The 12,828-nt window shown below is 44.2% G+C and overlaps 1 protein-coding gene across 6 annotated transcripts in view; it reads right to left on the reverse strand.

Annotated features, from left to right (window-relative positions):
- Positions 1-12,828, reverse strand: part of sphkap (SPHK1 interactor, AKAP domain containing) — a 125,275-nt gene that overhangs the window by 21,257 nt on the left and 91,190 nt on the right. For all 6 annotated transcript variants that reach the window (XM_028961149.1, XM_028961153.1, XM_028961151.1 and 3 more), the window contains 2 exons: positions 12,310-12,412; positions 9,185-9,295 (listed from right to left, as the gene is read on the reverse strand). In XM_028961149.1, coding sequence (XP_028816982.1) covers positions 9,185-9,295; positions 12,310-12,412 — 214 coding nt within the window. The remainder of the gene's footprint in view (positions 1-9,184; positions 9,296-12,309; positions 12,413-12,828) is intronic.

Here is a 12,828-nt window from a genome sequence, read left to right on the forward strand (position 1 = left end):
AGTGACAGGGACAGTCCCCCCCTGGAGACACTCAGGGTTAAGTGTCTTACCTTTGCTCAGTGACACAATGGTAGTAGGTGGGATTTGAACCTGTGACTTAGTGGTTTTCTGCTACAACCACTTTAGAGCTTCACAGACTGGATTAGCATTATGTTTTTTCACTGATATTATATGCGTGTATAAATTTGTTGAAATTACGAATCTTTAGTTTGTGTTAAAACAAGAACCATGATGTTCTTGAATGCCAAACATGGGCCAGAAACATGGTAGCATATAGCTAACGACAATGGCTTGGATGTAAAGTTATGGAGAAACATGCAACAGGAGTGGGAACAATGATGTAAAGATATTTTCTGGGGTAACAGAATGGGAACTGTGAGCATGCAAAAATGTGATGGTACACAAGTCGTGAAAATACTGTTTCTTCAAATTACTTTTCAAAATTAGCCACATAGTAATTACTGAGTCGTAATCAGTTTTGTTCGGCCGGTAAAAGAAAGCTAAACACAAACGCATTGATATGCAGGTCACTTGTTAATATGTAACAATGGCAACCAATTTCCAATGTGCAAAGTGCCATCTTTTGTGTCACATCAGCGGCCACATGATTAGGATTATTCTCTTCTACCAATTAAATCTAATGGTGTAGATGGTACGTCATTTTTTCTCCTCCGGCTCTGTTTGCCGACTCATGCACAGCCTGTTATGCTAGCTTCATTTGCGGTGTGTTGATGTTCTCCCGTTGCACACGAGCTGTGGATTTTTTTTTTTTTTAAGGTTACATGAGACCCCCCAGTACATGTTTCTGAATAGGCATGCCTTTTATTATACGCTTATTTGCTTATTGACCCATAGTGGCCAGTCAAGAACTTGAATTTGTCAATTTCCACATCAAGAGAGCTATCATTCAGTCACAGCGTGTTCCGTGGCAACTTGCTTGTTCTGTTCTTCTCTGACAATGAACGTGTTTTGGAATGCCACTTGTTCTGATTAGCTGGGGGACAGTTCTGTTTTATTCTTTTATATCTTTTTCTGTGCAAAAATTCCTTGCACAAAAGTGTTGCTGTCAGACTGAATGTGCTGCTAGACCAGATTCCCCATGATGCAACACAACAATAGAGATTTCGTAGCTCCGTGGTGTATTTGTTTTTTAAGAAATTTTTCAGTGACCAAATGATTTCTTGAGCAATATGAGCAATAAAATGAACACAAACAAAAGCACAACCCCCTCTTTGTTATGTCATGCGAGTCAAGTCAGGCCAGAAAGACAACACAAAAACTACACAAAAATACTGACAGACCACAAGCAACTCCTTCAGACAATGCAGCTGACAAAACCATGGTGAATAACAATACTGGGCGGGGGCAAGTGATAATGGTTGAATAATATCAATAGATTTTTAGTTTTATTTGAAAAGAAATAGGAGCGCAAGAAATGCAATGCAAGAAATCAAAAACTGTTACAGTGAAATCTTTCTATGCTCATACCAAAAAAAATATTATGAATTTACTTTCATAAATGTAACAGTTCCAAACCCCCGTAGAAAACGAGACATATGACCTCGGCTGCAGGACATCTGGCGTGTCCTAAAGGTGCAGCCGCTACTGTCCTTGCCTTGTCCTTATTTTTTAAGCCTGAATGTTTTGAGGCCAAAGTGTTCTGTTTTCTCAAATGTAGGGCAAAAAGAAAAGCAAATTACGTGAATGTATATTCACGTAATTCACACAAACTTTTTTAATACATGAAATCAGAGATTACTCTTGACCTTTTGGTACTAAAAATACATTTTATTGGTATTAAAAGGGACTTTAAACCTGACACTGTTCTGTTCTAGAATCCTCCATTTCACTCGTAATTTTCTTTCTTATCTCCACAGAACGGCATCATCTGCTGCAGCATGAAAACATTCTTATAATATGGTGCAGTGAGAAGCAGATCACAGCCAGTCACAGGGACAGAGCAGCGAGCGAGAGAAAGTAAGAAAAAAAAACAGAAAAACCCCACCATGACGGGGGAGAGAAAGGCGGAAAGGAAGGCAGAGCGAGGGAGAGGAGGATGAGGGGGAGGAAGAGGAAGAGTGAAAGTGTCCTTTCCAAGGGCAAAATCATTTAACCCATTATCATTAGAGACAGCGGGTGCAGTCTAGTGCGTTTCTATATCTGGAGTCCTGAAGGGAAGACAGCATCCCACTCGAGGCTCCGTCACCCCAGCGGGTCAGAGAGAGAGCCAGAGACGTGTTTAGCCCCGAAACACACACACACACACACACACACACACACACACACACACACTTTATCATTATTCATGACAACGTTTAAAAATAAACCCGCCGGCCTCTCAGCTCAGCTGGGGATCTAAATGTTGTTACACACACAAAATCTGATATACGAGTGAATGTGTGTGTGTGTGAGTTCTGTACATCACAATTAGTGTGTTGCATGTGATTCTGCATCTTTTTTTCTCAAACGTTTGACATCTTGTAAATGACAGATGTGTGTGTTGCTTCAGGCTTTGTGTGTGGGTGTGTTTGTGTGTCTGCATGCCTTTCACTTCACTAACTGCCCAATGAGGGAGCAAATCAGCATTTCTGCTTGAGGACACAAACACACCCACCAATCACAGCTCAAGTAGCGCGTTCTGCATCAAACAACCAATCAGAGGCTCTGGGCCAAACCGAAGATTTAACCAATCAGGACAGCAGTATGAGTGCAAGAGACACTACCCTAGAGCACCATTCTGTCCTGAGTATGTGTGTATGTGTCTGTGAGAGAATTTTTCATTAGTGCATCCTTGTATATGTATTAGTATTTTAATATCTTATTAACCAAATCTATTCACTTTAGAAAGATAGGAAGGTATACAATAAAGTACAGAAAAAATATTGCTTTAGGGTTTATTTGGGATATATTGTTATACTGCTGTACCTATATCTGTGTTTTTGTTCAGTTCTGAATGTGTGTGTATTTTCACATGACTTTCTGTATTTACAGTGAATCACTTTTTCCACATTCTATGTTACAGCCTTATTCCATTAAATTCATAAATTCTACACACAACACCTCATAATGACAACGTGAAAAAAGTTTACTTGAGGTTTTGGCAAATGTATTAAAACTAACAAAAGAAAAAAAAAAAAGTATTCACAGTATTCACAGAAAAGCCTTTGCCATGAAACTCAAAATTGAGCTCAGGTGCCTCCTGTTTTCCCTGATGATCCTTGAGATGTTTCTGCAGTGTAGTTGGTAAAATACTTCAGTCTTTAATTGCTACCAAAGGTGCATCGACAAAGTATTGAGCAAAGGCTGTAAATACATGTGGTTTCTCAGAGTTTTTTTTAATAAATTTGCCAAGTAAACTTTCTTCACGTCCATTTTGGAATAAGGCTGTAACAAAAAAAAAAGTGGAAAAAATGACATACTGTGAATACTTTCCAGATATGTTGTATCTGTGTGTATGTTCCTTTATTTTTGTGTTTGTTTGTGTGATCTGATGGTCCTGAACTCACAATGACCTGCTGTTCCTGCAGGGGAGGAGTTCAGAGATGAGAAGGAGGGGAACACTAATTAACTGGGTAGAGATGTAATTGAACAGATGAACTGACAGGTCACAGAGCCACTACTGTACACACACACAGCATAAAATAGTCAAAGAGATGGATTTTGTCTATTAATAATCAAATAAAATATATTAGTTTTAGTGAGGTAGACTGACCTAATTTGACTCAATTTCTCTCACATATAATCTTATACTGCATGCGGTGGCCGGACATGGTGACAAAGGAGGACGTATGCGCACAACGTCACATGACAGTGGTTTATTACATGGAGCATATGACAGGGGAAACATCACCAAACAACGACTCGACGGCGAACAGCTTTATACAGGCAGACAAAACTCCTTAACTCTAATCACAGCAAACTGGCCTCTGTCTGCACGTGCGCATGCACACACACACACACACACACACACACACACAGTGATTTAACATCCCCTTTCCCTCTGACGTCAATTTAGGTTTTCCCAGCAGACACACATCCACCTATCCCCTCTTTCTCTGCTCTCGGTCTCTTTCCTGAAGGTGCTTTATCATTTTTGTTCCATCTCAGCTTGACCTCTCCAACTTCTAGATGTATAATAATCCAGCAGAGGAGAAGAAAGACAGACAGAGGTGAGACAGAGGAGGAGGAATGGCAGCTATCCATTTGCTACAGGGAGCCCAATCACACCCAACTACTCTGAAGAGCTTGGAGTCTAGACAACCTGAAAACACACACCTCTCAAGACAAACACACACACACCTGCCATCCTTTCTCATGATATGATCACTCTCCTTAATCCATATAAACATAATTGTCCATGATCAACACAACCCACTTCATCTCAGCCTCCCTCTCTGAATGTCGGATGTGTGAAGATTGTGAAGAGGAAGTGTGTCCATGCATACATCAGTGTGTAGTGTGTTAATGTGTGTGAGTAAATGATATGTGTGTGTGTGTGTGTGTTCCCCACGCGTTGGTGAGTCCCAGGAAGGGCTCCGGAAGTTGCGACCCTATTGCCGGACAAGTGAGCGAGCTGTCGTACCGGGTGAATGATGGACAGGCGTGGAAATGCAGTAGAGGCAGTGCGTGGACGAGTTGTGTGAGGAACTTCTATATATGAAGTCTACATTTCTTCTTTGACCCTTGTGTAAAAAATGTGACACATATTATATATGCAGTCATTTTTCGTCCATGTGAGAAGAATACACACACCTGAAATCCCAGCTGAAGGTGTGTGTGTAGAACCAGGATACGCCATGTGAAGAAGAGAGCACAGCTCTGGCCTGGCGTGTGTAAGGCGATGGACTGCATTTGAAGAGTGGCACGTTCATGCAGACATGGGAATATTGCAGCCATTTTCTTACCCTCGGTACACATTAACAATGCATTACGCTGCCTTCAATTCAGCTGCGCTGACATCCAGTTCTGCGCATGCTGCCTGCAAATGTCTTCTGTTTAATGCGAAAAATAATCGGATATAATTAACTAAACAGTTGGTTACGCATGTCTAACCTTATCTAATATGGAGCCTTTCAAATACACAAAGTTGTGTGCGTGGGCTTTTGACAAATTTGACAATGCAACAGGACACAAAGGTATATGCTACAGTTTCCAGCTGTTGCTCCTATGTCATAAGGAGGCTCAAAGCGACACAATGAATAAAATAAAATGGAGGCAAAATAAAGGAATAATGGCACATGGGAAAACCATAGAGAGGAAATGCTTCTGGAGTTTGAATTCTAATTTTATTCTCTCAGTACAGATAAATGATTGACAGACAGCAATGTTCTGTTTACACCTGCCTGTGGCGTCTTCTTCTTCTATATGAGCTTGCACTGTAGCCTGCAATTCAGTAGGTGTGAGATCGTCACGCCCACTTTTATCGTATCCTTGCAGCACAGTGTGTTTAGAAGTCGCTGAAGAAGGCACACTGGTACTATCAGCACGGGTTTGACTGCTTTAAAGGAGATGGGTGAGGAGTCATCCATTAAAACATAAGGCTGTGATCAAACGTGGCGCTCGCTCTGTCGGTCCGTGGTGCTGAGGAACCCAAGACCCCACGAGAACCCCCTCTGGATCAGGCTCCACCTCCACACGCTACCGCACTCTCACCCGCACATCAAAACACTCGCTTTTTTGGGTGGAGCCAATTTCTGAACACGGCTGGAGCCTTCTATTCACGTCGTCCTGTTTGGTGCTGAATTTATTTCTAGATGGATACTTGGACTTAGGCCTCATTCACACAGAATCCGGCTTTTCTGCTCATCAGCGCAAATCAAAGCATCCACAGGGGCGTTTACGGGACGTTCGGCACTAGCTGAACGTTTTCTGCCGAGGTCCCGCCGGGTGTCAAACAACGGCAAGCGTTATGCAGCGTCAAGCAAGCGGCAATTGAACTCGGCTACAAAGCGCAACAAACATGTGAATGGCATTCAGAGGATGGTCGGTCCACGCGGTATAAATGCTGAATGCAACCATTTCTTGGCTTTAGTTTCTTCCATAATCCCAACAAACAGCAAACAGCAACAGACAGAGCGTTAAACAGCGACGAGCGTTCGCCGTTGAGAGGCCGTTCGGCACCAACGTTCAGTCAGCTGCATGTTCGGATGGTGCCAAATAAATGCTGAATGCAACCACAGAAGTGCAGCACGATGGTTCAGTTGGCTGCGCATTTCACTGTGTGTAATTACACTGCGGCAAGCATTAAACAGCGTTGAGATAATATCAGTAAAGCAGCGATTGAGCGCAGCTACAAAGCGCAGCCAAAATGCGTCTGCCATTCAGAGGGATGGCGCCAAATAAACATGATATGCAACCTTTTCTACTGAAATTGTCACGATCTGGTCTGAAAGGGGTTACTCCGGTCCAGATCCTGTGTAATGGTCCCTAATCTCTCACCTGTGTCAAATGTATGAAGCTGCCCTGTTCGTTTCTGTTCGCCGTCGGGTCTTTGAAGTTATGTTCCATGTTCACCAGTGTCTCGGATGTCTCCCCTGTCCTGTACTTCACAATTAAACCCCGGTCTCGTGATGTCATGCGATTGCGTCCTTCCTTCCTCGTCTTCTCGTCACCTCTTCGTCCTCCTCTCCGTTCACCTGCCTTGTCATGCCAGCATGGTTGTGACAGAAATCAAGCACATTGCAATTGAACTAAGCTACAAAAGCGCAACAAAAATGCGTGTGGCATTCAGACAAGGCCTTAACGACCTTCTTCTTGCATTCTATTAGTGTAGAGCAGGCAATTATGCTGCCATGAGAACATATCCGCAGACAACATTTTATGTCCATATGTAAATTCATTTTGACTCTGCCCAACAATGTATGAATATTTATTTACATTTGAAGATATTAAATGCCAAGATGAAAGCACAAGAAATCATATTCTGACAATGGGCAATGTAGAGCATCTGTGCACATTATGCTCATAATGATGTCACATGCATAAACAGAAGTGACAGCCATCCATTGTGTGTCCATCGGGTTGTGTTGTCCTGTACTGTACTGTACTGTACTGTAGGGCGCTGAACATCCTGAGCTCCAGTCTATATGCTAATTGGATGAACTGGATGTCCAGAGGTGTAAGACTGGCACTTGATTGAATGAAATTAAAAGAGTTCCCTCTCGCTGTGTCACTGTCACTCTCCCGCCACATAAGAAACAGCCTACGTCTGCGGAAATCAGACTGGTGTCTCTGGAGTGTCAGTGTGTGGCTCTTGGGAGTGTGGGTATAGTATAGAAACCTTGCGCAGGTGCAGAAAAACCACAAATTCAGGAAAAGATACAAAAATATTAATGTGTGCTCTCAATTCACACACCGATACCAGAAAAGAGAGAACCATACTATCAACACACACACACACACACACACTTACACGAAGGCTCATTGTCTCTCTTTTGGCAAAATGAACAAGAAGGCAGCTGGTGTGTGTGGGAGTGTATTTAGCATGGGACACTTTTGTGATGTGGAAGAATGGTCTTTTACTCTACACACACACACACACACACACACACACACACACACACACACACACACACACGCGCGCATACACACGCACACAGACAGAAGGCTGGGCAAAGTCTGCTGTGGCGATGTGTGAATCCCTCAGGACTGAAGGGAGTCCAGGTCCCCGACTGTGATGTCTCATTTACGGCAAACTGTATTTATAACCACGGAGAGAAGGACACTGCAGGCCGGGAAATTCACTCTACTGCGCTTACATGATATTTGTAGTTGAATTGGATTTTCTTCAAATGAAACGAAAGCCAACGTGTCGATGCAGAAACAGGGCTCTCTGTTTCAAGGCGGTGACGACAGTCAATAAGGGGGTTTGATTTTGAACGTGACTCTCAGCGGCACGGCTTCAGGGCTGCTGCAGAGGCCCACGCAAACAAATCAATTAACAGCGAGTTGTTCAGCCCTCCCGCGTGTTCTGTAATCGGCGTCTTGATTGTATGGCGCGTCCAGTACCTGTTCAGCAGTTCTTCGTCATTAGACTGTATGTTCGAGCATAGGGCAGCTGCCATATGAAGGTTTTTTTTTAGACAGGTCATACATATAAACCAGCTTGGATTTGTTGGAGAGGATCTGGGGTGATTATGAGGGTAAATCCTGCGCCTCTTCATCTCCAGTGAGATGAGCCCCGGTCGAGTATCAAATTAGCAGCCTGCAGACACAGCGAAAATTTCTCCGCGGCAATTAAGGAAACGATACATTAATACCACGCCATCGTTTCCTCTTAAACGTCTAAATGAGTTTAGGGGCAGGGGTAATTAGCCCTGTTGCCGGTGAAATGGCCCGGTGGCTGGGCGCTTGTCCGGGCTGATGAGGATGTGTGGGCTTTGATCGTGCATTATGCTCGACTAATGAAGCCTTAAAAGGTCCTGCTGCTTTCTGTACTCGCCCCCATCGAGCTCGCGAACCTTCCTGACAAGCGCCGCACCTCCGGGAGGTTTTGACAGGAACGCCAGCCGGTACATAAATCGCAGGCGGCCACAGTCCGCTGGTCCTTCACCCTCAGCCTCCTCTTCTTGTCCACGTTGAACAGTGAGACTGTATGATTTTCCTCAGCGATAAAGACAAAATTCAAAATTCATCTGAATACCACATTAGTGAAAATGACTAAAAGTCGAGTTGCAGTGAATGGCAATGTGTATAATGCGGAGGTTTCGGGAAGGACATGCGTCCATGTTTTATTAATGTTCGGCTCTGATTCCAGAGCTTGCTTCTGTCACCAAAGGTCAATAAAAAAAAAAAATCCACTTCTTCTTCTTCTGACTTACAGGCGTGAAGAACATGAACTTGACGTTCCCCTGGAGAACAGCGGACCCTTCATCAGCGTATCTGGATGGGCTCATCGGCGGCAGAGCCAGAAATCCCATAATTACCCTGGTGTTTCGGGAAGTCCGTCACCGTTCCCCGGTGTCGTCCAGCGACATCATTACCCCGGCAACCGGCAGACAAGCTGGTTGCTCACACCGGCATGACTTAGTTCACTATTAAACCGAAACTAACCTCACGAGCCCATCCAGCCCTGACCCAAATTCACTGCGGTGGTGCCCGTCATCTTGGAGTTCCGAAGCCTCGTCTATTTAACCCAGTTTCCTGCCGGTAATGGGCGTCGACGATCGGCGTTCGGCCCACTCACCGTCGTGCAGGCGCGCTCGCTCTGCTCCTCCAGGAAGCCCACGCGGCAGAGGCTCTTATCGCTGCGCAGCCAGTACTCGCTGGAGTCCAGAGGGCTGCTGCTGCACAGCACCTGGGGGAGGCAGATAACAGCGGCGTTAATGGAGCCGACCCGGACGAGGAAATTACACTACAGGACAACAACCAGAGAGTAGCAGCAGCAGACACACACACACACAACTGTACAACGCAATGATCTCTACCAACACCTGACTGACTTTTTACAGCCTTTTACATCCTGTGAATGTAGCTGTGCTACATGCTACTATGATCTATTCTGCTGTACAGATCTGTTCTACAGAGGTCATGACCCTTACACATCCATCAAAACTTATTATTATTCTGTGTGAGTGTATGTGAGTGTGTGTGTGTGCACCTTTGTGTGTAATATTGACTTCCACTCCTCTCAAGAAGGTAGGTGATGATTGACTTCATTTAGACTCAAGAGAGGATCTGCAAAGCGCTATTGATTATTGATTAATTGTCACACAAGGTTAACTGCCTGTAATTCTCTCTCTCATTCCAATGCTGCAAAGTAGCTTCATTTGTTCCTACAAGGATGACATGGTGACCATAAACAGTGACGGAGAGTAGGTCTCAACAAATATTCAACAAATATTTGTCCTTTTCAGCAGATATTGTCTATAAAAGTGGTTGAAAGGAATGGCTAGCTTCTGCTGGATCATTTCACTTTCGTTCATTCGTGTGATGCAAAAATCGATGTATTTGTATGTTGCATGAACACAAAGGGGTAAAATCAGATCTGTCTCTGGAGATGTTCAATCTTAATGCACCACAGTAAAACTAGAAAGAAAGCGGAGCGATTGTCATTGTGAAACACTGCAGCACAGCACACGGTGCACACAACGAAATGTGTCCTCTGCTTTTAAACCAACACCCGGGGATCAGTGTGGCGGTTCAGGACGTGAACCCACAACCCTCCGATAATGAGTCCCACGGTCTGCACTACCCTGTCACCTGCTGAAGACTCCATATTGCAGGTTAATCCACCACTCAATATAAAAACGTGACCAACCATTCTACCTGCATCCAGATTTCTTGCTTTCTGGCATTGTGGACTCTTCGTCAATACTGTTACAACACAATACTGTTGATTGTAAAGATTCATAGTGGTTAATAATGAGTTATGTATTAAAGTGTCCTGAGAGCGGGGGAAGGAATTCATAATTCACATTCATTACAGTGATTACAGATGCAGAAATAACTGAAAAAGCATATTGAATAGCGGTTGTTTCTTGTTTTGCTTAATGTGTGACATTTTTAAAGCAAATCCTGTGAGGCCAGGAGTCACTGAAGGCCACTGCTATTACAGAATCAGTGTGCATAAATGGCTTCATGACGAAAAGCTTCTAAAACATTAAAAAGCCTCCTCCTGTTACCTAACCAAGGTGACACGGAGCCTGCGATATGTCATTTGCGTGCGTGTGAAAGTTGAACTCAAACACAGACTAAGACATACAGAGAAGAGAGAGAGAGAAACATTTATTCCAGCGAGGGCACGCACACACACACACACACACACACACACAGAGTCTGTCTGACTTTTCTTTGGTCCTCAGAGCTTATGTGTTCTTATCTGTGTGTGTTGCTCATGTGTAGGAACGTGTGAGAGATGTCAGTGTGTGTGCATCTGTTTAAATATAACGGGGGAAAACTGGATTTTGTTTATTTGCTGATCTCTTTAGGAGTAAGGTTACCTTTTGGCTGTGTTTGTGTGCTTTATGTGGAGTGTGTGGTTAAACTTCTGTGATCTGTGACATGACTGAAACACTTCTTTATTTCTTCTCTACCGTGCCTCGCTCTGTGTAGCCAAGAGGCTGCACAGATGGTACACACAGCAAGAGATGCCACACAAGCATTCACAGGCACACACACACACATACACACACACACACAAATAAACCCCAAGACCCCATGCTGCTCCTACAACACAATAATTAACTTATAGAACAATGTACTTATGAACAACCTGCCCATGAGTGTGTGTGTGTGTGTGTGTGTGTGCGTGTGTGTGTGTGTGTGTGCGTGTGTGAGTGTGTGTGCTGGGACTGTGATAGACTAAACACAGAAGCTAAAACCTGAGTTGTTTAAGTATACACTCATTACCACCAGTGGCAACCAGCCAGAGCTACACTTGACTCCACACATTAACTCCCCTCCTACTCCCCCTTAACTCCACTCCTACTCCCCCTTAACTCCCCTCCTGCTCCACCTTAACTCCCCTCCTGCTCCCCCTTAACCCCCCTCCTACTCCACCTTAACTCCCCTCCTGCTCCCCCTTAACCCCCCTCCTACTCCACCTTAACTCCCCTCCTGCTCCCCCTTAACTCCCCTCCTGTTCCCTTTTAACTCCCCTCTTGGTGCTTTGTTCATTCTGCTTCACCGTTCAGAGAGCAGCAGCTCAGATGGTTGAATCTAGAATTTGGCCTCTTATGACATCATAAGGGGAAAGGTTATGTCCGGTGTCTCATGCTTTTTCTGCCCAGAGAATTTCCCAACCCTCCCCTGAAAAAGGATCTCCACCGACCGTCATGGCTTCCAAACATGGTGCTTGGTGATTGGATATAAAAATGAGTGATTGGATTAAAAAAAAAATCATCACGTCTGAAGAGCCGGTGGGTTCATTTTATTTTTTCTAGAAAAATGCTGACACGATTTCCTGTCTGCAGTACATTGTGGTTGGTGAATGGTGTTGATGACATCATTTCAACTTCGATAGGCCGCTCTACTCCTTGTCCCGCCTCTCTCCTCCTCATTAGCATTTAAAGCTACAGACACATCCTGGAAAATCTCATTGTGGGACTGGATCAAAGTTACTGTAATTCTGCACCAAGGCTGAATTTTGGAAAGAGACTTCAGATACAGAATTAGGGGACCAACAAGGCCGATATAAAAGCTCTCCACTTCAGTGCTTGTATTCTTCTCCCTCTCTGTCTCGCTTTCTGATTGGATTAAGTGATGATAAAGAGCTGCTGAATAGGATTGTGAACTGACGGTATAAAGTGTCAATCTAAGTGATCCTCTGGACACACACACACACACACACACACACACACATGCATTTACCTTCTTGCAGGCAGTCACTGTGGATCCCACTGTGCTTTCTGTGGTCACACCCTCTACATCAGTCGTCTCAGAAGCATCAAACAAGGCAGATGACTGGAAGTTACTGCAGAGACATGAACACACACACAGGATGTTAATAATCATCCACCCAAGAACAAATTCTGTCTTCAGCATTTCATTAACACTCCACTTTCCAGTTTTTGTCTTTTAAAATTTTTGTTGGATCACAACAGGCCAATTACCCGAACTGCTGCTGAGACTCCATCATGGCTCCATCTCCTGAATTATTAAGCCATCGAGCTGAGAAGCTGGACACGCCTCCCCTGTCACTTCTTTTCACCTTGAGATCTTATTTGTGCTGCCAGCACTGAACCGCTGATGGATTCTGTGGTGAAGCAGCCAATTGAGTTTTTAAGGACCTGAACCTGCGACCTCAGTCGTAAAAGCACCATCGCCTGCATCGCCATCGCTGGAACTCCCCCTCACTCACAACATACACGGACGTAAGGCAGGAATCAC

Source organism: Denticeps clupeoides, chromosome 19 (assembly GCF_900700375.1).
Source record: "Denticeps clupeoides chromosome 19, fDenClu1.1, whole genome shotgun sequence".
NCBI classification, from domain to species: domain Eukaryota; kingdom Metazoa; phylum Chordata; class Actinopteri; order Clupeiformes; family Denticipitidae; genus Denticeps; species Denticeps clupeoides.